Genomic DNA, 24337 nt, shown 5'->3' on the forward strand with positions numbered 1-24337 from the left:
GGCACCGCCGGGCGAGGGGGGAGCAGCCCTGGCACCGCCGGGTGAGGGGGGCGCAGCCCTGGCACCGCCAGGCGAGAGGGGAGCAGCCCTGGCACCGCCGGGCGAGGGGGGAGCAGCCCTGGCACCGCCGGGCGAGAGGGGAGCAGCCCTGGCACCGCCGGGCGAGGGGGGAGCAGCCCTGGCACCGCCAGGCGAGAGGGGAGCAGCCCTGGCACCGCCGGGCGAGAGGGGAGCAGCCCTGGCACCGCCGGGCGAGGGGGGAGCAGCCCTGGCACCGCCGGGTGACGGGGGCGCAGCCCTGGCACCGCCAGGCAAGAGGGGAGCAGCCCTGGCACCACCGGGCGAGGGGGGAGCAGCCCTGGCACCGCCGGGCGAGGGGGGAGCAGCCCTGGGACCGCCGGGCGAGAGGGGAGCAGCCCTGGCACCGCCGGGCGAGAGGGGAGCAGCCCTGGCACCGCCGGGCGAGGGGGGAGCAGCCCTGGCACCGCCGGGCGAGGGGGGAGCAGCCCTGGGACCTGTGTCCCCTCCCTGTGAGCTAAGGCAGCCGAGGTTCCCCTTCCCCCCCCCAGCAACCTGGTCCCAGCCCCGCCCCCTCCTTTGTCCTGCTTCCCTGGCAAAAGAAGTAACCTGGCTGCGCCCCCCCCCCCCCGCCCCCAGGCTCAGGTTACAGAAGAGCCTGGGCCATAGTGTATGGGCTGGGCTGGGCAGTCTGCCCCAGTGAGACACCCAGAATTCCCCATCTGGAGAGCAGTGCAGTACCCGGGGAAACTGAGGCACAGCCCCACATACACGTTACCACAGAGCAGCGCAGGACAGTAGGAATCATGATCACAATCCGCTCTCCTCAGCCGCTAACCCGCTTCTCTTCTGCGCAGACCATGCTGACAGCCATTTCCATGAGTGCCATCGCCACCAACGGCGTCGTGCCAGGTAGGGACACACTGGGGTGGGGCTGTGCCCCCCCGCCCGCAGGGCCCCCTGCTCCCCCGCCCGCAGCGCCCCCTGCCCCGTCCCCCCCCCGCCCGCAGCGCCCCCTGCCCCATCCCCCCACCCGCAGCGCCCCCTGCCCTGTCCCCCCCCCGCCCGCAGCGCCCCCTGCCCCCCCGCCCACAGCGCCCCCTGCCCCGTCCCCCCCCCGCCCGCAGCGCCCCCTGCCCCATCCCCCCACCCGCAGCGCCCCCTGCCCCGTCCCCCCCCCGCCCGCAGCGCCCCTGCCCCCCCGCCCACAGCGCCCCTGCCCCGTCCCCCCGCCCGCAGCGCCCCCTGCCCCGTCCCCCCTGCCCGCAGCGCCCCCTGCCCCGTCCCCCCGCCCGCAGTGCCCCCTGCCCCGTCCCCCCGCCCGCAGCGCCCCCTGCCCCGTCCCCCCGCCCGCAGCGCCCCCTGCCCCGTCCCCCCTGCCCGCAGCGCCCCCTGCCCCCCCGCCCGCAGCGCCCCCTGCCCCCCCACCCGCAGCGCCCCCTGCCCCGTCCCCCCTGCCCGCAGCGCCCCCTGCCCCCCCGCCCGCAGCGCCCCCTGCCCCGTCCCCCCGCCCGCAGCGCCCCCTGCCCCGTCCCCCCACCCGCAGCGCCCCCTGTCCCCCCCGCCCACAGTGCCCCCTGTCCCGTCCCCCCCCACCCGCAGCGCCCCCTGCCCCGTCCCCCCCCGCCCGCAGCGCCCCCTGCCCCGTCCCCCCGCCCGCAGCGCCCCCTGTCCCCCCGCCCGCAGCGCCCCCTGCGCTGGGGGTCGGGGCGTGGGGCTGAGCCGGGGAGGGCGGCTAGGGGTCGGGGCGTGGGGCTCAGGGGGGTCGAGGCATAGGCCTGAGCCAGGGAGGGCGGCAGGGGGTCGGGGCGTGGGGCTGAGCCGGGGAGGGCGGCTGGGGGTCGGGTTGTGGGGCTGAGCCGGGGAGGGCGGCTGGGGGTCGGGGCGTGGGGCTGAGCCAAGGAGGGCGGCTGGGGGTCGAGGCATAGGCCTGAGCCGGGGAGGGCAGCTGGGGGTCGGGTTGTGGGGCTGAGCCGGGGAGGGCGGCAGGGGGTCAGGGCGTGGGGCTGAGCCAGGGAAGGTGGCAGGGGGTCGGGGCGTGGGGCTGAGCCGGGGAGGGTGGCAGGGGGTCAGGGCGTGGGGCTGAGCCGGGGAGGGCGGCTGGGGGTCGGGTTGTGGGGCTCAGCCGGGGAGGGCAGCAGGGGGTCAGGGCGTGGGGCTGAGCCGGGGAGGGCGGCTGGGGGTCGGGTTGTGGGGCTCAGCCGGGGAGGGCGGCTGGGGGTCAGGGCGTGGGGCTCAGCCGGGGAGGGCGGCTGGGGGTCGGGTTGTGGGGCTGAGCCGGGGAGGGCGGCAGGGGGTCGGGGCGTGGGGCTGAGCCGGGGAGGGCGGCAGGGGGTCGGGTTGTGGGGCTGAGCCGGGGAGGGCGGCAGGGGGTCGGGGCGTGGGGCTGAGCCGGGGAGGGCGGCAGGGGGTCGGGGCGTGGGGCTCAGCCGGGGAGGGCGGCTGGTGGTCGGGGCGTGGGGCTGAGCCGGGGAGGGCGGCAGGGGGTTGGGGCGTGGGGCTCAGCCGGGGAGGGCGGCTGGGGGTCGGGGCGTGGGGCTGAGCCGGGGAGGGCGGCTGGGGGTCGGGGCGTGGGGCTGAGCCGGGGAGGGCGGCAGGGGGTCAGGGCGTGGGGCTGAGCCAGGGAAGGTGGCAGGGGGTCGGGGCGTGGGGCTGAGAGAGGCGGCCCGTGCCAGGCCCTGCGGTGGGTCCCACCCCCTTTCCTCCTTGCCAGCGGGCGGCTCCTACTACATGATCTCCCGCTCCCTGGGGCCGGAGTTCGGCGGCGCCGTGGGGCTCTGCTTCTACCTGGGCACCACCTTCGCCGGAGCCATGTACATCCTGGGCACCATCGAGATCCTGCTGGTGAGCGCGGCTCGGGGCGGCTGTTCCCCAGGGCCTGGCGCTGCAGCCCCACGCTCCGGCGCATCTGCCCCTCCCCCGCAGCACTGGCCTGGGGCACGGGGGGGGGGCAGACGGCTGACGCGTGCATGGGGCTCGCAGACCCGCAGCGCGCACCATGACGTGGGGCGGAGGGTGTGACGTGGGGGGGGCTGTTCCAGTCACTGCAGTAGTGAGTGTGAGTGTGTGTGTACCTCATCCCCCCCCCCCACTTTGAAGTTCTCTCTGCGGGGGGTAAGGGGGGGGCAGGACTCCCTGGGGCAGGGGGGCAGAGTCTCACACCTGGGGACCAGGGACAGAGATTCCCCTTGACTCTGGGAGCCGGACAGTGCAGGAGGCGGAGCCGCCTGGGGGCTCAGGGCCCAGTGGCTGGGGGAAGCATGGAGACAGCAGACTAAGTCCCGGAGCGTGGGGTTCAGGGGCCTGTGACCCCCCAAGAGGACTAAGGCTCTGCCCTGGCTCCTACATCAACACTGACCTGCGCTGGGCCGTGTCTCGGAGACGTACTAAACCCTTTCTAGCCTACTGGCCGGCGCAGTCACATCTGGCTGCGGATGAGGGCGCAGGGTCAGGGGCTCCCCGATGGGCTGTCCCAGTGGTGGCAGCGGTGGGATGCGCTGCACCCCGTGGATGGAGCTCCCAGCAGCGAGTGACGGGGCGCAGGAGAAGGAAGGGGCTTGCAAGAGCAGAGGGAAGCGATTCCTGGGTGTTGTGGGGCGCTGCAGCATTGACCGGTGAGCCTGGTGAATGTGGGGAACGGCAGGAAGATGGACGACACCCGACTCCTGAGGGCAGACCTGGTGGGGCTGTGCAGAGGGAGGGGCCTGTCTGTGGGGAAAGCAACCAAGGCCCAGGACTGCCCGGCTGGAAGAGAATGACCCGTCCAGGGGCCTGGATCCTGTCCCAGCGGGGAGCAGCCAGACCCCCCCCGGGAGTGTCTCAGACTCTCAGGAAGGAGGGAAGTCCGGGGTCTGCCAGACAGACGCGGAGCCCATCAGGCCACACTCTGCCAGCAGCACCTCGTCTCGGGCCGGGTCCCCCCAGCAGAGCTGTGATGGCTGAAAATTGAGCTGAGGCTAAAGGAATTGGAGGCACATGAGAAAGGGTCTGTCTACACTACCCCGCTAGTTCCAACTAGGAGGGTAATGTAGGCATACCGCACTTGCAAATGAAGCCCGGGATTTGAATTTCCCGGGCTTCATTAGCATAAAGCCGGCGCCGCCATTTTTAAAAGCCGGCTAGTGTGAACCCCGTGCCGCGTGGTGTACAGATAGTTTGGATTAGAAGCCTAATCCGAACTATCTAGTCCGTGCCGCGTGTAGCCGCGCGGCACGGGGTTCGCACTAGCCGGCTTTTAAAAATGGCGGAGCCGGCTTTATGCTAATGAAGCCCGGGAAATTCAAATCCCGGGCTTCATTAGCAAGTTCGGTATGCATACATTACCCCCCTAGTTCGAACTAGGGGGGTAGTGTAGACATACCCTGAGAGAAGGAGAGCGAGGACCGTAGGGAGGAGTGCCAGGACTGAGAGAAGGAGAGCGAGGACCGTAGGGAGGAGTGCCAGGACTGAGAGAAGGAGAGCGAGGACCGTAGGGAGGAGTGCCAGGACTGAGAGAAGGAGTGTGAGGACCGTAGGGAGGAGTGCCAGGACTGAGAGAAGGAGACTGAGGACCGTAGGGAGGAGTGCCAGGACTGAGAGAAGGAGAGCGAGGACCGTAGGGAGGAGTGCCAGGACTGAGAGAAGGAGAGTGAGGACTGTAGGGAGGAGTGCCAGGACTGGGAGAAGGAGAGTGAGGACCGTAGGGAGGAGTGCCAGGACTGAGAGAAGGAGAGTGAGGACCGTAGGGAGGAGTGCCAGGACTGAGAGAAGGAGAGTGAGGACCGTAGGGAGGAGTGCCAGGACTGAGAGAAGGAGAGTGAGGACCGTAGGGAGGAGTGCCAGGACTGAGAGAAGGAGAGTGAGGACTGTAGGGAGGAGTGCCAGGACTGAGAGAAGGAGAGTGAGGACTGTAGGGAGGAGTGCCAGGACTGAGAGAAGGAGAGTGACGACTGTAGGGAGGAGTGCCAGGACTGAGAGAAGGAGAGTGAGGACCGTAGGGAGGAGTGCCAGGACTGAGAGAAGGAGAGTGAGGACCGTAGGAGGAGTGCCAGGACTGAGAGAAGGAGAGTGAGGACCGTAGGGAGGAGTGCCAGGACTGAGAGAAGGAGAGTGAGGACCGTAGGGAGGAGTGCCAGGACTGAGAGAAGGAGAGCGAGGACCGTAGGGAGGAGTGCCAGGACTGAGAGAAGGAGAGTGAGGACCGTAGGGAGGAGTGCCAGGACTGAGAGAAGGAGAGTGAGGACCGTAGGGAGGAGTGCCAGGACTGGGAGAAGGAGAGTGAGGACCGTAGGGAGGAGTGCCAGGACTGAGAGAAGGAGAGCGAGGACCGTAGGGAGGAGTGCCAGGACTGAGAGAAGGAGAGCGAGGACCGTAGGGAGGAGTGCCAGGACTGAGAGAAGGAGAGCGAGGACCGTAGGGAGGAGTGCCAGGACTGAGAGAAGGAGTGTGAGGACCGTAGGGAGGAGTGCCAGGACTGAGAGAAGGAGACTGAGGACCGTAGGGAGGAGTGCCAGGACTGAGAGAAGGAGAGCGAGGACCGTAGGGAGGAGTGCCAGGACTGAGAGAAGGAGAGCGAGGACCGTAGGGAGGAGTGCCAGGACTGAGAGAAGGAGAGCGAGGACCGTAGGGAGGAGTGCCAGGACTGAGAGAAGGAGAGCGAGGACCGTAGGGAGGAGTGCCAGGACTGAGAGAAGGAGAGCGAGGACCGTAGGGAGGAGTGCCAGGACTGAGAGAAGGAGAGCGAGGACCGTAGGGAGGAGTGCCAGGACTGAGAGAAGGAGAGCGAGGACCGTAGGGAGGAGTGCCAGGACTGAGAGAAGGAGAGTGAGGACCGTAGGGAGGAGTGCCAGGACTGGGAGAAGGAGAGTGAGGACCGTTGGGAGGAGTGCCAGGACTGGGAGAAGGAGAGTGAGGACCGTAGGGAGGAGTGCCAGGACTGAGAGGAGAGCGAGGACCGTAGGGAGGAGTGCCAGGACTGAGAGAAGGAGAGCGAGGACCGTAGGGAGGAGTGCCAGGACTGGGAGAAGGAGAGTGAGGACCGTAGGGAGGAGTGCCAGGACTGAGAGAAGGAGAGTGAGGACCGTAGGGAGGAGTGCCAGGACTGAGAGAAGGAGAGTGAGGACCGTAGGGAGGAGTGCCAGGACTGGGAGAAGGAGAGTGAGGACCGTAGGGAGGAGTGCCAGGACTGAGAGAAGGAGAGTGAGGACCGTAGGGAGGAGTGCCAGGACTGAGAGAAGGAGAGTGAGGACCGTAGGGAGGAGTGCCAGGACTGAGAGAAGGAGAGTGAGGACCGTAGGGAGGAGTGCCAGGACTGGGAGAAGGAGAGTGAGGACCGTAGGGAGGAGTGCCAGGACTGGGAGAAGGAGAGTGAGGACCGTTGGGAGGAGTGCCAGGACTGGGAGAAGGAGAGTGAGGACCGTAGGGAGGAGTGCCAGGACTGAGAGAAGGAGAGTGAGGACCGTAGGGAGGAGTGCCAGGACTGAGAGAAGGAGAGCGAGGACCGTAGGGAGGAGTGCCAGGACTGGGAGAAGGAGACTGAGGACCGTAGGGAGGAGTGCCAGGACTGAGAGAAGGAGAGTGAGGACCGTAGGGAGGAGTGCCAGGACTGAGAGAAGGAGACTGAGGACCGTAGGGAGGAGTGCCAGGACTGAGAGAAGGAGACTGAGGACCGTAGGGAGGAGTGCCAGGACTGAGAGAAGGAGAGTGAGGACCGTAGGGAGGAGTGCCAGGACTGAGAGAAGGAGACTGAGGACCGTAGGGAGGAGTGCCAGGACTGAGAGAAGGAGAGTGAGGACCGTAGGGAGGAGTGCTAGGACTGAGAGAAGGAGAGTGAGGACCGTAGGGAGGAGTGCCAGGACTGAGAGAAGGAGAGTGAGGACCGTAGGGAGGAGTGCTAGGACTGAGAGAAGGAGAGTGAGGACCGTAGGGAGGAGTGCTAGGACTGAGAGAAGGAGAGTGAGGACCGTAGGGAGGAGTGCTAGGACTGAGAGAAGGAGTGTGAGGACCGTAGGGAGGAGTGCCAGGACTGAGAGAAGGAGAGTGAGGACCGTAGGGAGGAGTGCCAGGACTGAGAGAAGGAGAGTGAGGACCGTAGGGAGGAGTGCTAGGACTGAGAGAAGGAGAGTGAGGACCGTAGGGAGGAGTGCTAGGACTGAGAGAAGGAGAGTGAGGACCGTAGGGAGGAGTGCCAGGACTGAGAGAAGGAGAGTGAGGACCGTAGGGAGGAGTGCTAGGACTGAGAGAAGGAGAGTGAGGACCGTAGGGAGGAGTGCCAGGACTGAGAGAAGGAGAGTGAGGACCGTAGGGAGGAGTGCCAGGACTGAGAGAAGGAGAGTGAGGACCGTAGGGAGGAGTGCCAGGACTGAGAGAAGGAGAGTGAGGACCGTAGGGAGGAGTGCCAGGACTGAGAGAAGGAGAGCGAGGACCGTAGGGAGGAGTGCAGGACTGAGAGAAGGAGAGCGAGGACCGTAGGGAGGAGTGCCAGGACTGAGAGAAGGAGAGCGAGGACCGTAGGGAGGAGTGCCAGGACTGAGACAGCAGCAACATGAGCCGGCCATGGCAGAGCCGAGAAGCTGAGGGGTCCCGGCTGTGGTGAGAGGGGAGGGGCCCAGGGGTCTGGGACTGTCAGACTCTTGGAGAAGCTCCTCTGTCCCAGTGTAAGGATGCAGGCAGGGGACACAGATAGTTTTCTTAGCTCCTCTGAGCAGGCCTGCGAGCGGCACCAGGTCCCCCCAGCCGACTGGCTCTGGCAGCTCACACCCGTAGCAGCATGAACAGACTCCTCCCTATGGGTCAGGAGGCCACAGGGGGCTCAACCAGCTGGAGAAGCTGCAGCCGGGGGACTACGACCGGGTCAAACAGGCCCTGCTGCACCAGTTGGGGCTGACCCCTGAGACGTACAGGAGGAAGTTCCAGGAGACGCTGAAGGGGGCAGGGGAGACCTACCCCACCCCGGTGCAGTCCTGCCGCAAGTGGGTGCTCGGGGTGGGGCCCAGACCGCACAGGACCTGCTTAAGCTGAAGGTCCTTGTGACGGACCGGGCCGTGTCTGGGCACAGCTGAGGGCGTCCGCTCAGGGCGAATTGCTCAAATCCGGGGCTCCTTACAGCCCCCAGACTGGTGACCTCTCCAACCAGGCCACAAACCAGTCCCACAGAGCGCTTCAGCTGCCTGCCTGAAGCCTCACGAGCAAAACCCCTCTGACACCCCAGCAATAACCGTGCCCCAGATGGCCCCGGGCCTATACACAGGTGGGGGGCCCTAGCACCCAATCCCACCTACCCCAAATGAGTTCTGTCCGGTTCCAGGAAACCAGCCACAGATCCCTGGTCAATTTACCCTCTGGATCTTACCCACAAATCACGCTGGGCCAATCCTTTAGCATCTAACAACTACAGGTTTATTAACACCAGAAAGAAAAGCCTGAGAGTAAGGTTATTAAAGTACAGTACGTTACATGCACCGAATCTCCCAGTTCTCGATGCAGGCTCTAGCAGAGATGTTGCAGCTGCTGGTTTAAAAGTTCTTATTGCACATCCTGCGATCAGGATGGGTTCACAGGTCTTCCGGGCTCTTCAATCCCTGCAGTGCTGCCTCTGGGATGAAGTGCTGAGCTGAGAACAAAATGGCATCGACCACATGGCCTCTTTATACCCTCTTCCTGGCCTCTTCTGGTCTCAGCCGGTCACCTGGTCAGAGGCCAATCTCTATGTTCCCTGCTGGCTGCCCTCAGGTGACAAATCCCATTCTTTGGGTGTGTCCATAGCCTATTGAGAGCCATTGTCCCACAGGGCTTTGCTACTCAGCCTGTCCATAGCCATGCTTAACCACATTCACAGAAATATTCAGCTTCCACACAGATTACAGATTCCTACCTACACACACAGACATTATACACTCACACAAATAGCGTACACAGGATCAGCAAACAACAAGCTCCCATTCAATACCCCACATGGCTCCCTTTTATACCAATTTCTGGGGCCAACACCCCCACCTAGGGGTGCAGCAGTGATCTGGCTGCTTCCCTCCAATTCCATAATGTGACAGTCCTGGAGCAGTTCTATGGGGCGTGCCCGCCCGACCTGAGGCTGTGGCCCCAGGACTGGAGGCCAGAGGACCCCATGGCTCGGGGGAGCTGGCGGACAAGCTCACGGAGAGCCGGTTCGGGTGTGAACGGGAATCCCGGAGAGAGAGGGAATCGCGCAGAGACCGGCTCTCGGCTGAGCGACGGAGAGAGTCACCTATGGGACGAGCCCAGGAGACGGGCCAGCCATCCGCCCCCAGAGGGCCAGCCAGGGCCCAGGCAGAGCTGGCCGGAGGGGACCGGTGGGACTTGAGCTGCTATCGCCGTGGGCAAAGGGATCGCAAGAGGGCTCCGTGCCCCAAGCACCAGGACCTGAGACACCCCCGGGTTAATTTAGTGGGGATGGAGGAGGAGCAGGATGCATCTGAAATGGGGGGCTAAGGGGGGCCCAGGGAAGTGGGGGTCACCAGCACTTGCCTACGGAGGTGCTGATGGGGGTGACCTAGAGTAGTGGCCAGAAGGCTCCCACGGTGCCCTGGTCACCACCCGTAGCCAGAGCCAGCGAGGGGCTCACGGCCCTGACCCGGGAGAAGGACCCTGAAGGGGGCGCAGGGTCCTGAGCCAGCAGACACGGGGCCCAGCAGGGCTGGGACTCTGGACCGAGGCAGTGGTGGGGAACAGGTGTGACGGCGTGTCGGGTCCCCCAAACCCTGCAGCCCCGGAGCAGCAAGAACAGACTCGGCCAGTGGTAGAACTGGGGGGTTATTGCTCCTCCAGGACACGGCCCAGAACAGACGGGTGTGGCTACAGGCGCCAGGGTCAGGCAGCCTCAGACCCCAGGGTGGGGGGCCCATCGCCCCTAGGCCCCAGCTTAGCCTCTTCTCCCCATGCTTCCCAGACAGCCACTGCCCCCCCCAGGCCCTGCCCCCCAGCCAGGTGCTGGTCTCCGCCCCCCTCCCTTTGTCTCTCCCTGGGCGGCTGAGCTGGGGTGTCTGGTGAATCCACATTTGGGAGAGTCAGTGGGAAACCCCCATCCCAGCGCAGGGGGGCCCAGGTCACGGAGCAGACAGCCCCCCCACGCCACAGCAGGTCCCTGTCCCCTCTCCAGCTGCGGGTTCCAGGCCGAGGTGCAGGCAGACCCCTCCTGGCAGACGCTGAGGGACCGGCCGGCCTGGGTTCAGTGCAGGCCCTGGGGGGAGGCTGCCAGGAGAGGGAATTCCTGTCCCGGGAATGGCTCCCCGCGGGAAGGTGGGGTTGTGAGGGCGCGTTGGGGACCCCCGGCCCTGTACCCCGTCTGTGAGGGCCAGGCAGCCCCAGACCCTTGGGGGGGTCCCCAGGCCCCTGAACCCAGCACTCGGCTCCGTCTCTTCTCTTCATGGTTGCCCCCTCTCAGCCCCGGGCACTCCCGCCCCCCGTAGCCATGGGCTGGGCACAGGCCAGGACCCCCAGGGGCTGCCCAGCAGAGTGGAGAGCCCCCCGCTATGCCACGGGCGAATGGGCGTCCAGCCTGGCTTAGGGACCCCGCCCTCGGCCGGCGCTGAGCCTGGCTGTGACTCTCCCAGGCCTACATCTTCCCTGCCATGGCCATCTTCAAGGCGGAGGAGGCCAGCGAGGAGGCTGCGGCCATGCTCAACAACATGCGCGTCTACGGCACCTGCGTGCTGACCTGCATGGCCACCGTGGTCTTCGTCGGCGTCAAGTACGTCAACAAGTTTGCCCTGGTGTTCCTGGGCTGCGTCATCCTCTCCATCCTGGCCATCTACGCCGGGGTCATCAAGTCCGCCATCGACCCCCCCAGCTTCCCGTGAGTAGCACCCCCCGCGGGATGGCAGGGCCGGGCCAGGCTGTCCGGGCCCTGGTGCAGTCCTGCCTCGCTCCTCTCCCTCAGGATCTGTCTGCTGGGGAACCGCACGCTGGTGCGCCGCGGCTTCGACGTCTGTGCCAAGCTGGTGCTGGAGGGCAACGAGACGGTGGGCTCCAAGCTGTGGGAGCTGTTCTGCACCTCCCGCTTCCTCAACGCCACCTGCGACGAGTACTTCGTCCGCAACAACGTCAGCGAGATCCAGGGCATCCCGGGCGCCGCCAGCGGGCTCATCAGAGGTACCGGCTCCTCGCAGCGCGGCCTGTGGCTGGGGGAGAGGGCCGGCGGGCAGCAGGAGGGGCCAGGAGACCCCCGGGGGGCTCGGGCAGGCTCAGCCTCTGCGGGTGCTCAGAATTGGGTGTCCTTGCCTGCCCCTCAGCAGGGACCCTCCGGGGCGGTGCCCATACAGCCCTGCAGCGTAGGGGCCGGCCTGGGGCCTGCACGGCACCTTGGGCCCAGGCGGCTCGGGGATGGCTGGGTGCTGCCGCACCAGAGGGTGACAATGGAGGGTGGAGCCGTGTGACTCTTGGGGCCCCTTGTCAGAGAGCTGGCTGCTGGGGCACCCTGGATCCCAGGGCTGAGGGCCGGTGCTGGGCGCTGAGGGGCGGGCGCCTGGTCAGTGCTGGGCATGGGGCGCTGGGTGCTGAGGGGCGGGCACTGGGTGCTGAGGGGGCGGGTGCCTGGTCGGTGCTGGGCACTGAGGGGTGGGCGCCTGGTCGGAGCTGGGCACTGAGGGGCGGGCGCCTGGTCGGTGCTGGGCACTGAGGGGCGGGTGCCCGGGTCGGTGCTGGGCACTGAGGGGTGGGCGCCTGGTCGGTGTTGGGCGCTGAGGGGCGGGTGCCCGGTCGGTTGCTGGGCATGGGGCGCTGGGCACTGAGGGGCGGGCGCCTGGCCGGGCGTGGGGGCGCTGGGCGCTGAGGGGCAGGCGCCTGGCCGGGGTGGGGGCGCTGGGCGCTGAGGGGCAGGCGCCTGGCCGGGGTGGGGGCGCTGGGTGCTGAGGGCGGGCGCCTGGCCGGGGCGTGGGGGCGCTGGGCGCTGAGGGCGGGCGCCTGGCCGGGGTGGGGGCGCTGGGCGCTGAGGGGCGGGCGCCTGGCCGGGCGTGGGGGCGCTGGGCGCTGAGGGGCGGGCGCCTGGCCGGGCGTGGGGGCGCTGGGCGCTGAGGGGCGGGCGCCTGGCCGGGCGTGGGGGCGCTGGGCGCTGAGGGGGCGGGCGCCTGGCCGGGCGTGGGGGCGCTGGGCGCTGAGGGGCGGGCGCCTGGCCGGGCGTGGGGGCGCTGGGCGCTTAGGGGCGGGCGCCTGGCCGGGCGTGGGGGCGCTGGGCGCTTAGGGGCGGGCGCCTGGCCGGGGTGGGGGCGCTGGGCGCTGAGGGGCGGGCGCCTGGCCGGGGTGGGGGCGCTGGGCGCTTAGGGGCGGGCGCCTGGCCGGGGTGGGGGCGCTGGGCGCTTAGGGGCGGGCGCCTGGCCGGGGTGGGGGCGCTGGGCGCTTAGGGGCGGGCGCCTGGCCGGGGTGGGGGCGCTGGGCGCTGAGGGGCGGGCGCCTGGCCGGGCGTGGGGGCGCTGGGCGCTGAGGGGCGGGCGCCTGGCCGGGCGTGGGGGCGCTGGGCGCTTAGGGGCGGGCGCCTGGCCGGGGTGGGGGCGCTGGGCGCTGAGGGCGGGCGCCTGGCCGGGCGTGGGGGCGCTGGGCGCTTAGGGGCGGGCGCCTGGCTGGGGTGGGGGGCGGTGGGCGCTTAGGGGCGGGCGCCTGGCCGGGGTGGGGGCGCTGGGCGCTGAGGGCGGGCGCCTGGCCGGCGTGGGGGCGCTGGGCGCTGAGGGCGGGCGCCTGGCCGGGGTGGGGGCGCTGGGCGCTGAGGGCGGGCGCCTGGCCGGGGTGGGGGCGCTGGGCGCTGAGGGCGGGCGCCTGGCCGGGGTGGGGGCGCTGGGCGCTGAGGGCGGGCGCCTGGCCGGGGTGGGGGCGCTGGGCGCTGGGGGGTGGGGCGCTGGGCGCTGAGGGCGGGCGCCTGGCCGGGGTGGGGCGCTGGGCGCTGAGGGCGGGCGCCTGGCCGGGGTGGGGCGCTGGGCGCTGAGGGCGGGCGCCTGGCCGGGGTGGGGGGCGCTGGGCGCTGAGGGGCGGGCGCCTGGCCGGGGTGGGGGCGCTGGGCGCTGAGGGCGGGCGCCTGGCCGGGGTGGGGCGCTGGGCGCTGAGGGCGGGCGCCTGGCCGGGGTGGGGCGCTGGGCGCTGAGGGCGGGCGCCTGGCCGGGCGTGGGGGCGCTGGGCGCTTAGGGGCCCTGGGAGCAGCCCCCTCAGTCGTGCCGCTGCCCGGCCTGCAGAGAACCTGTGGAGCACGTACCTGAGCAAGGGTGTGATTGTGGAGAAGGCTGGGATGCCCTCGGTGCCCCTGGCAGAGCCCTTCATCGACATGGAGCAGCCCTACGTCTTCAGCGACATGACGTCCTACTTCACCCTGCTGGTGGGCATCTACTTCCCCTCCGTCACAGGTAGGGCTGGGCGGGGGCGGGGGCGGTGCGCGGGCCGTGCTGGGGGGCCGTGCTGGGGGGCCGTGCTGGGGGGGCCATGCTGGGGGGGGCCATGCTGGGGGGGTTGTGGTGGGGGGCCGTGCTGGGGGGGCGTGCTGGGGGGTTCTGTGCTGGGGGGGGCCGTGCTGGGGGGGCGTGCTGGGGGGGGGCCGTGCTGGGGGGTTCTGTGCTGGGGGGTTCTGTGCTGGGGGGGCCGTGCTGGGGGGGCGTGCTGGGGGGGGCCGTGCTGGGGGGGCGGGGGGGGCCGTGCTGGGGGGGGCCATGCTGGGGGGGGCGTGCTGGGGGGCCATGCTGGGGGGGCCGTGCTGGGGGGGGCGTGCTGGGGGGGGGCCGTGCTGGGGGGCCATGCTGGGGGGCCGTGCTGGGGTGGCCATGCTGGGGGGGCGTGCTGGGGGGCCATGCTGGGGGGGCCGTGCTGGGGGGGTTCTGTGCTGGGGGGGGGGCCGTGCTGGGGGGGTGTGCTGGGGGGGCCGTGCTGGGGGGGGGCCGTGCTGGGGGGGCGTGCTGGGAGGCCATTGCTGGGGGGGCCGTGCTGGGGGGGCCATGCTGGGGGGCCGTGCTGGGGGGGCCGTGCGGCGCGCGTGCGGGATGTGCGTGTGCTCCCGTGGGTGTGCGCGGAAGGGCTCTGGCCCGTCTGGCTGGCTGTGCCCCTCCTGGACTTCGGCTCCCCGCTGGGGAGGCCGAGTGCGTGGGGGTGGGGGGCCAGGCTGGCCGTACGTCCTCCCCACGGCGCTGGGCGGGGGCGGGAGCGGCATGGCCCCGGCGCAGGGCAGAGCGAGCCGTGCGGGCACCGGGGCTGCGGCGTGGGCAGGATCCCGTGGCAGGGAAGCCCCACTCGGCACGTGGTCTGGAACGGCCCTGCCGGCCTCACGGCTCTTCCATGGACTCGTCCCTTGAATAACCCAGGCCCGGAGGAGCCCTGCAGCCCCGCCATGGCCCCAGCACAGCCCCCCCCCAAATACCGGGGGCTGCCCCGCGGAGGGGTCCCATCAGGGCAACTGGCAGCCCGGCCTGGGGCCCTTCCCTACGTGGCACCAGCCCAGCCCCACCGAGCACGACCGCTGCCCCCCTGGCCAGCAAGGAGCCTCCCCAGCAAATCCCCTCAGCACCCCCAGCGCCCTGTGCTCACCCCCTGCGCCCCCACACGGGGAGAGGTTATAACCCCTCCCCCCTCCCCTCAGACACCCCAGCGCCCTGAGCCCCCCCCAGCCCCACCTCGCACAGGGGAGAGGTTATAACCCATCCCCCCCCCTCCCCTCAGACACCCCCAGCGCCCTGAGCCCCCCCCTGCGCCCCCACACGGGGAGAGGTTATAACCCATCCCCCCCCTCTCCTCAGACACCCCCCAGCACCCTGTGCCCCCCTGCGCCCCCACACGGGGAGAGGTTATAACCCCTCCCCCCCTCCCCTCAGACACCCCAGCGCCCTGAGCCCCCCTGCACCCCCACACAAGGGAGAGGTTATAACCCCTCCCCCCCCTCCCCTCAGACACCCCAGCGCCCTGAGCCCCCCTGCACCCCCACACAAGGGAGAGGTTATAACCCCTCCCCCCCTCCCCTCAGACACCCCAGCGCCCTGAGCCCCCCTGCACCCCCACACGGGGAGAGGTTATAACCCCTCCCCCACCTCCCCTCAGACACCCCAGTGCTCCCTGTACCCCCCCAGCCCCCCTTACACAGGGGAGAGGTTCTAACCCATCCCCCACCTCCCCTCAGGCACCCCAGGGCTCCCTGTGCACCTCCCAAACTGGAGCGGGTCACATGATCACCTCCCCTGCCCGGGTCCTTTCTATGGCAACAGCCGGGGGGTCCCCGCTGGTCTGCGGCTCCCGGCCGCCTCCCTCGGCCCGTATGGGCCACGCTCCAGGCCCCTCGCCCAAGCGGAATAGCCAGTCCCTGAGCAGCCCCCTGCCAGCCCCCGCCCCTCTGCCAGCCCCCCCCGATCCCTCTGCCAGCCCCCCCGATCCCCTCTGCCAGCCCCCGCCCCCTCTGCCAGCCCCCCCGATCCCCTCTGCCAGCCCCCCCGATCCCCTCTGCCAGCCCCCCCGCGCCTCTGCCAGCCCCCCCCGCTCCCCTCTGCCAGCCCCCCGCACGCCTCTGCCAGCCCCCGCCCCCTCTGCCAGCCCCCCCGCGCCTCTGCCAGCCCCCCCACGCCTCTGCCAGTCCCTGAGCAGCCCCCTGCCAGCCCCCCCGCGCCTCTGCAAGCCCCCCCACGCCTCTGCCAGCCCCGCCGCGCCTCTGCCAGCCCCCCCACGCCTCTGCCAGTCCCTGAGCAGCCCCCTGCCAGCCCCCCCGCGCCTCTGCCAGCCCCCCCCACGCCTCTGCCAGCCCCCCCGCCCCTCTGCCAGCCCCCCCACGCCTCTGCCAGCCCCCCCGCCCCTCTGCCAGTCCCTGAGCAGCCCCCTGCCAGCCCCCCCGCGCCTCTGCCAGCCCCCCCCACGCCTCTGCCAGCCCCCCCGCCCCTCTGCCAGCCCCCCCGCTCCCCTCTGCCAGCCCCCCACACCTCTGCCAGTCCCTGAGCAGCCCCCTGCCAGCCCCCCCGCGCCTCTGCCAGCCCCCCGCCCCTCTGCCAGCCCCCCCGCTCCCCTCTGCCAGCCCCCGCCCCTCTGCCAGCCCCCCCGCGCCTCTGCCAGCCCCCGCCCCTCTGCCAGCCCCCCCGCTCCCCTCTGCCAGCCCCCCCACGCCTCTGCCAGCCCCCGCCCCTCTGCCAGCCCCCCCGCTCCCCTCTGCCAGCCCCCCGCCCCTCTGCCAGCCCCCCCGCGCCTCTGCCAGCCCCCCCACACCTCTGCCAGCCCCCGCCCCTCTGCCAGCCCCCCCGCTCCCCTCTGCCAGCCCCCGCCCCTCTGCCAGCCCCCCCACGCCTCTGCCAGCCCCCGCCCCTCTGCCAGCCCCCCCGCTCCCCTCTGCCAGCCCCCGCCCCTGTGCCAGCCCCCCCGCGCCTCTGCCAGCCCCCGCCCCTCTGCCAGCCCCCCCACGCCTCTGCCAGCCCCCGCCCCTCTGCCAGCCCCCCCGCCCCTCTGCCAGCCCCCCCGCTCCCCTCTGCCAGCCCCCCCGCGCCTCTGCCAGCCCCCCCACGCCTCTGCCAGCCCCCGCCCCTCTGCCAGCCCCCCCGCTCCCCTCTGCCAGCCCCCCCGCGCCTCTGCCAGCCCCCCCGCTCCCCTCTGCCAGCCCCCCCACGCCTCTGCCAGCCCCCGCCCCTCTGCCAGGCCCCCCGCTCCCCTCTGCCAGCCCCCCCGCGCCTCTGCCAGCCCCCCCACGCCTCTGCCAGCCCCCGCCCCTGTGCCAGCCCCCCCGCGCCTCTGCCAGCCCCCGCCCCTCTGCCAGCCCCCCCACGCCTCTGCCAGCCCCCGCCCCTCTGCCAGCCCCCCCGCCCCTCTGCCAGCCCCTTCCTGAGGACGGTCCCGCTCAGCCCCCTGGGCCACTTGCCCTGTGGTGGCGGGTCCCAGGGCGAGTTCCTTGTCTCCCCAGGGATCATGGCCGGCTCCAACCGCTCTGGAGACCTGCGGGATGCCCAGAAATCCATCCCCACTGGGACCATCATGGCCATCGCCACCACTTCCGCCGTCTGTATCCTTGCCAGCCCGGCCAGGGCTGCTCTGCCACTCGAGCCGCGTCCTGGGTACCAGGCGCTCTCCTGTCCCGTGGGGGGGGGGGGCGCTCTCCTGTCCCGGGGGGGCGGCGGGCGCTCTCCTGTCCCGGGGGGGCGGCGGGCGCTCTCCTGTCCCGGGGGGGCGGCGGGCGCTCTCCTGTCCCAGGGGGGGGGGCGCTCTCCTGTCCCGGGGGGGGGGGGCGCTCTCCTGTCCCGGGGGGGCGGCGGGCGCTCTCCTGTCCCAGGGGGGCGGCGGGCGCTCTCCTGTCCCGGGGGGGGGCGGCGGGCGCTCTCCTGTCCCGGGGGGGGCGGCGGGTGCTCTCCTGTCCCGGGGGGGCGGCGGGCGCTCTCCTGTCCCGGGGGGGCGGCGGGCGCTCTCCTGTCCCGGGGGGGCGGCGGGCGCTCTCCTGTCCCGGGGGGGCGGCGGGCGCTCTCCTGTCCCGGGGGGGCGGCGGGCGCTCTCCTGTCCCGGGGGGGCGGCGGGCGCTCTCCTGTCCCAGGGGGGCGGCGGGCGCTCTCCTGTCCCGTGGGGGGGGGCGCTCTCCTGTCCCGGGGGGGCGGCGGGAGCTCTCCTGTCCCGGGGGGGGGGGTGGCGGGCGCTCTCCTGTCCCGGGGGGGCGGCGGGTGCTCTCCTGTCCCGGGGGGGGGCGGCGGGCGCTCTCCTGTCCCGGGGGGGGCGGCGGGCGCTCTCCTGTCCCGGGGGGGCGGCGGGCGCTCTCCTGTCCCGGGGGGGCGGCGGGCGCTCTCCTGTCCCGGGGGGGTGGCGGGCGCTCTCCTGTCCCGGGGGGGCGGCGGGCGCTCTCCTGTCCCGGGGGGGCGGCGGGCGCTCTCCTGTCCCGGGGGGGGCGGCGGGCGCTCTCCTGTCCCGGGGGGGGCGGCGGGCGCTCTCCTGTCCCGGGGGGGCGGCGGGCGCTCTCCTGTCCCGGGGGGGGTGGCGGGCGCTCTCCTGTCCCGGGGGGGGTGGCGGGCGCTCTCCTGTCCCGGGGGGGGCGGCGGGCGCTCTCCTGTCCCGGGGGGGGCGGCGGGCGCTCTCCTGTCCCGGGGGGGCGGCGGGTGCTCTCCTGTCCCGGGGGGGGTGGCGGGCGCTCTCCTGTCCCGGGGGGGGCGGCGGGCGCTCTCCTGTCCCGGGGGGGGTGGCGGGCGCTCTCCTGTCCCAGGGGGGCGGCGGGTGCTCTCCTGTCCCGGGGGGGCGGCGGGCGCTCTCCTGTCCCGGGGGGGCGGCGGGCGCTCTCCTGTCCCGGGGGGGCGGCGGTGTGCTCTCCTGTCCCGGGGGCGGGGGGGCAGCGGGGCGCTCTCCTGTCCCGGGGGCGGGGGGGCAGCGGGCGCTCGCGTGTCTCTAGTCCCGGGCTGAGGGTGGGCGTGGGGCGGGGCCGTGTCCCGCGCAGGGAGGTGCCCCTGGCTCCAGGGGCCGGGCCCCGAGTGGCTCCGCCGCTTGCACTTTCCTTCACCACTGCAGATATCAGCTCCGTCATCCTCTTCGGCGCCTGCATCGAGGGGGTCGTGCTGCGGGACAAGTGAGCGGGGTGTGGGGCGGGGGGGTGACTGGGGGTGACGGGGACCCGGGGACCCCCCCGCAGCCCGTCCACAGCCGGATGCGACTCCGCCGGCCGGGAGAGTGGCAGGTTTCTTGCTTCTCCGAGATCCAGCGCAGGCTCCATGGGACACAGGAGCCAGGGCAGAGCCTTAGTCCTCTTGGGGGGGGGGTCCACAGGCCCCTGAGCCCCCCTGTCCTGGCCTTAGTCTGCTCCCTGCAGGCTTCCCCCAGCCACTGGGCCCTGAGCCCCCAGGCGGCTCCGCCTCCCGCACTGTCCGGCTCCCAGAGCCAAGGGGAATCTCTGGCCCTGGTCCCCAGGTGTGAGACTCTGCCCCCCTGCCCCAGGGAGTCCTGCCCCCCCCATGCAGAGAGAGCTGGGCGGGATGAGGTACACACACACACACACACACACACACACACACACACACAGAGAGAGAGAGAGACACACACACACACAGAGAGAGAGAGACACACACACACACACACACAGAGACACACACACACACACACACAGAGAGAGAGACACACACACACACACACACACACACAGAGAGAGAGAGACACACACACACACACAGAGAGAGAGAGAGACACACACACACACACACACACACAGAGAGAGAGAGACACACACACACACACACACACACACACACACACACAACACGGCAGTGACTGTAACAGCACCCCCACTATGTCACACTGGAAGACAGTGCCTGGGAGGGGGAGGCGGTGGTTGGGAGAGGACGCAGGGGGTTCCCGGAAGGGGGCGGAGGGGACGCAGGAGGTGGCTGGGAGGGGGCGGAGGGGGCGCAGGGGTTCCCGGGAGGGGACGCAGGGGTTCCCGGGAGGGGGCGCAGGGGTTCCCGGGAGGGGGCGGAGGGGGCGCAGGGGTTCCCGGGAGGGGATGCAGGGGTTCCCAGGAGGGGGCGGAGGGGGCGCAGGGGTTCCCGGGAGGGGGCAGAGGGGGCGCAGGGGTTCCCGGGAGGGGGCGGAGGGGGCGCAGGGGTTCCCGGGAGGGGATGCAGGGGTTCCCAGGAGGGGGCGGAGGGGGCGCAGGGGTTCCCGGGAGGGGGCACAGGGGTTCCCGGGAGGGGGCGGAGGGGGCGCAGGGGTTCCCGGGAGGGGATGCAGGGGTTCCCAGGAGGGGGCGGAGGGGGCGCAGGGGTTCCCGGGAGGGGGCGGAGGGGGCGCAGGGGTTCCCGGGAGGGGGCACAGGGGTTCCCGGGAGGGGGCGGAGGGGGCGCAGGGGTTCCTGGGAGGGGGCGCAGGGGTTCCCGGGAGGGGGCGGAGGGGGCGCAGGGGTTCCCAGGAGGGGGCACAGGGGTTCCCGGGAGGGGGCGCAGGGGTTCCCGGGAGGGGGCGGAGGGGGCGCAGGGGTTCCCGGGAGGGGATGCAGGGGTTCCCGGGAGGGGGCGCAGGGGTTCCCGGGAGGGGGCGGAGGGGGCGCAGGGGTTCCCGGGAGGGGGCGGAGGGGTTCCCGGGAGGGGGCGCAGGGGGCGCAGGGGTTCCCGGGAGGGGATGCAGGGGTTCCCGGGAGGGGGCGGAGGGGGCGCAGGGGTTCCCGGGAGGGGGCGCAGGGGTTCCCGGGAGGGGGCAGAGGGGGCGCAGGGGTTCCCGGGAGGGGGCGCAGGGGTTCCCGGGAGGGGGTGCAGGGGGCGCAGGGGTTCCCGGGAGGGGGCGCAGGGGTTCCCGGGAGGGGGTGGAGGGGGCGCAGGGGTTCCCGGGAGGGGGCGCAGGGGTTCCCAGGAGGGGGCGCAGGGGTTCCCGGGAGGGGGCGCAGGGGGCGCAGGGGTTCCCGGGAGGGGATGCAGGGGTTCCCGGGAGGGGGCGCAGGGGTTCCCGGGAGGGGGCAGAGGGGGCGCAGGGGTTCCCGGGAGGGGGCGCAGGGGTTCCCGGGAGGGGGTGCAGGGGGCGCAGGGGTTCCCGGGAGGGGGCGCAGGGGTTCCTGGGAGGGGGCATAGCGGGCTCGCAGCCCATGGGCAGTGGCCCCCAATGGGCGTTCGGGAGGCTCGCCCTGGAACGAGGCCTTGGGGGCTCCCGCGGGTCCCTGCACAGGCAGGAGCTGAGCTTCCCGCGGCGAGGGGAGGGGCCGTCCCGCCCTGCCCCCCTCAGCCGCCCCTGTCTCCCGCCAGGCGAAGGGGGGGCCCAGCACCGGCCCCCTGGGTGGGGGGCTGTCCCCGCCGCCGCTCCCTGGCACCCGCTCCTCCGGCGTCGGGCCCGTCCACCCGTCCCCAGACCCGCTGCCCCACGGCCCCCCTCCGACCAGCACAGGGGCCAGAGCCGGAGCTGGCTGAGCTCCCTGCCTGGGCTGGGGGCCGGGGCTCCAGCCCCTCCGCCCTCCGCCTGCAGTGGCCGCGTGGGGGCCGGGCCTGGCGCTGGGGGCAGCGGCCGCTCCCCCACGGCCCGGCTCCCCGGCCAGCCGCAGCCCCGGTGACGCGGGCGCCTTGCAGGTTCGGCGAGGCCGTCAACGGGAACCTGGTGGTTGGCACCCTGGCCTGGCCGTCTCCGTGGGTCATCGTCATCGGCTCCTTCTTCTCCACGTGTGGGGCGGGGCTGCAGAGCCTCACGGGCGCCCCCCGCCTGCTCCAGGCCATCTCCCGCGACGGCATCGTCCCCTTCCTGCGGGTGAGTGAGCGGCTGCGCGGCCTCGGCTCTGCGCCGGGCCCCCCATGGAGCCGGGCTACGGCTGCAGCGCTGCCCCGACCCCCAGGCTCCGCAGGGCCCCCCATGGAGCCGGGCTACGGCTGCAGCGCTGCCCCGACCCCCCAGGCTCCGCAGGGCCCCCCAGGCTCCACACGGCCCCCTCGGTGTTCCCCCTGCCCCCCCCAGGCTCCGCACGGCCCCTCGGTGTTCCCCCTGCCCCCCCCAGGCGCTGCACAGCCCCTCGGTGTTCCCCCTGCCCCCCCCCAGGCTCCACACGGCCCCTCGGTGTTCCCCCTGCCCCCCCCAGGCGCCGCACGGCCCCTCGGTGTTCCCCCCTGCCCCCCCCAGGCTCCGCACGGCCCCTCGGTGTTCCCCCTGCCCCCCCCCAGGCGCTGCACAGCCCCTCGGTGTTCCCCCTGCCCCCCCCCAGGCTCCACACGGCCCCTCGGTGTTCCCCCTGCCCCCCCACAGGCTCCGCACGGCCCCTCGGTGTTCCCCCTGCCCCCCCACAGGCTCCGCACGGCCCCTCGGTGTTCCCCCTGCCCCCCACAGGCTCCGCACGGCCCCTCGGTGTTCCCCCTGCCCCCCCACAGGCGCCGCACGGCCCCTCGGTGTTCCCCCTGCCCCCCCACAGGCGCCGCACGGCCCCTCGGTGTTCCCCCTGCCCCCCCACAGGCGCCGCACGGCCCCTCGTGTTCCCCCTGCCCCCCCACAGGCTCCGCACGGCCCCTCGGTGTTCCCCCTGCCCCCCCACAGGCTCCGCACAGCCCCTCGGGGTGCCCCCTGCCCCCCCCACAGGCTCCACACGGCCCCTCGGTGTTCCCCCTGCCCCCCCACAGGCTCCGCACAGCCCCTCGGGGTGCCCCCTGCCCCCCCCACAGGCTCCACACGGCCCCTCGGTGTTCCCCCTGCCCCCCCACAGGCTCCGCACAGCCCCTCGGGGTGCCCCCTGCCCCCCCCACAGGCTCCACACGGCCCCTCGGTGTTCCCCCTGCCCCCCTTCACACAAGGCTTCCATGCAATGAGCTGCATCCTCGGTGTGAGAGCCACCTGGCAGCTGGTCCTGCTGTGCTCTGTGCCCGGGCGCCGGCTGGCTTTGACGGAGCAGCCTGCAGGGAGCAGGGACCGGGCACCTGCCCGGGGCTGGTGTGGGAGCAGCGGAGGTCCCCGCCCAGGAGCTCACCCCATGGACTGGACCAGCCGGAAGGGGGGCTGGCCCCGGGGGAGGGGGCGGGGAGAGCGTGGCGCCGGGGTGGGGGTCGCTCTGTGCCTAGGCACACGTGCCCCTGTGGGCCTCGGGCACAGGCGCTGCCCACGGGGCCGGCCACGCTGCCCACGCTGCCCACGGGGCCAGCCACGCTGCCCACGCTGCCCACGGGGCCGGCCACGCTGCCCACGCTGCCCACAGGGCCGGCCACGCTGCCCACGCTGCCCACGCTGCCCACAGGGCCGGCCACGCTGCCCACGCTGCCCACAGGGCCAGCCACGCTGCCCACGCTGCCCACAGGGCCGGCCACGCTGCCCACGCTGCCCACAGGGCCAGCCACGCTGCCCACGCTGCCCACAGGGCCAGCCACGCTGCCCACGCTGCCCACGCTGCCCACAGGGCCGGCCACGCTGCCCATGCTGCTCACAGGGCCAGCCACGCTGCCCACGCTGCCCACGGGCCCTGTGGCTGCGGAGGCGGAGAGCAGCGCCGGCCGGGGGGCGTGGGGGGCGGGAGAGGGGCAGGCTGGGAAGGGCGGCTTGTGCCCGCTAAGATTCCATCTGCCCGCTGGAGATGCCGTCCCCGAGCCTCCTGTCTGCAAAGCGAAGCGACAGCTCCCCCGGGCAGCGCCGGCTAATTTTAACCTGGCTCCTCGCCCCGCCAGCCGGTTCCGAGCGGCCTTGGCTGAGTATTGCGGGCAGACGGGCCCCGCGCTCCCTGCACGACGCACCCGCTGGGCTCAGGGACGGGGCAGGGGCAGCCTGGGTCTCTGTGGGGCAGGGGCAGGGGCAGCTCGGGGCATGGTGGGGCAGGGGCAGGGGCAGCCTGGATCTCTGTGGGGCAGGGGCAGGGGCAGCTCGGGGCATGGTGGGGCAGGGGCAGGGGCAGCCTGGATCTCTGTGGGGCAGGGGCAGGGGCAGCTCGGGCATGGTGGGGCAGGGGCAGGGGCATCCCGGGGCGCGGTGGGGCAGGGGCAGCCCGGGGCGTGGTGGGGCAGGGGCAGGGGCAGCCCGGGGCGCGGTGGGGCAGGGGCAGGGGCAGGCCGGGCGCGGTGGGGCAGGGGCAGGGGCAGGGGCAGCCCGGGTGCGGTGGGGCAGGGGCAGGGGCAGACTGGGGCGTGGTGGGGCAGGGGCAGGCCGGGCGCGGTGGGGCAGGGCAGGCCGGGTGCGGTGGGGCAGGGGCAGGGGCAGGGGCAGGGGCAGGCCGGGCGCGGTGGGGCAGGGGCAGGGGCAGACTGGGGCGTGGTGGGGCAGGGGCAGGCCGGGCGTGTGGGGCAGGGGCAGGGGCAGCTCGGGGCATGGTGGGGCAGGGGCAGGCCGGGCGTGGTGGGGCAGGGGCAGGGGCAGACTGGGGCGTGGTGGGGCAGGGGCAGACTGGGGCGTAGTGGGGCAGGGGCAGACTGGGGCGTGGTGGGGCAGGGGCAGGGGCAGCTCGGGGCATGGTGGGGCAGGGGCAGACTGGGGCGTGGTGGGGCAGGGGCAGACTGGGGCGTAGTGGGGCAGGGGCAGACTGGGGCGTGGTGGGGCAGGGGCAGGGGCAGCTCGGGCATGGTGGGGCAGGGGCAGGGCAGCTCGGGGCGTGGTGGGGCAGGGGCAGGCCGGGCGTGGTGGGGCAGGGGGCAGACTGGGGCGTGGTGGGGCAGGGGCAGGGGCAGACTGGGGCGTGGTGGGGCAGGGGCAGACCGGGCGCAGTGGGGCAGGGGCAGACTGGGGCGTGGTGGGGCAGGGGCAGACTGGGGCGTGGTGGGGCAGGGGCAGGAGAGCCCGGAGCCTCCTGAGCCGCCTGGAGCCGCCTGTGCTCAGCTCCCTTCCCCCTCTGCCCCCCCAGACCTGGGCCACTGGCTCCCCTGGGAGGGCAGGTGCTGCCCCACAGCCTGGTCTCCCCAGGAGGGCCCAGCAGCACTGCAGCCGATGGGCATCAGAACTGTGTGGTGCCAGCCTGCCCCCCCACGGCGCCTGACCCCCTGGC

At 72.7% G+C, this 24337-nt stretch overlaps 1 protein-coding gene across 1 annotated transcript in view; it reads left to right on the forward strand.

Moving 5' to 3' along the window:
• The first annotated feature begins 694 nt into the window (after positions 1-694).
• Positions 695-24337, forward strand: part of SLC12A5 (solute carrier family 12 member 5) — a 59788-nt gene continuing 36145 nt past the window's right edge. Inside the window, exons 1-8 of the mRNA XM_075916196.1 lie at positions 695-930; positions 2732-2862; positions 10584-10825; positions 10910-11121; positions 13188-13355; positions 16862-16960; positions 18439-18496; positions 20970-21144. Coding sequence (XP_075772311.1) covers positions 825-930; positions 2732-2862; positions 10584-10825; positions 10910-11121; positions 13188-13355; positions 16862-16960; positions 18439-18496; positions 20970-21144 — 1191 coding nt within the window. The 5' untranslated portion in view covers positions 695-824. The remainder of the gene's footprint in view (positions 931-2731; positions 2863-10583; positions 10826-10909; positions 11122-13187; positions 13356-16861; positions 16961-18438; positions 18497-20969; positions 21145-24337) is intronic.

Source organism: Pelodiscus sinensis, unplaced genomic scaffold, assembly GCF_049634645.1.
Source record: "Pelodiscus sinensis isolate JC-2024 unplaced genomic scaffold, ASM4963464v1 ctg98, whole genome shotgun sequence".
Classification (NCBI taxonomy): domain Eukaryota; kingdom Metazoa; phylum Chordata; order Testudines; family Trionychidae; genus Pelodiscus; species Pelodiscus sinensis.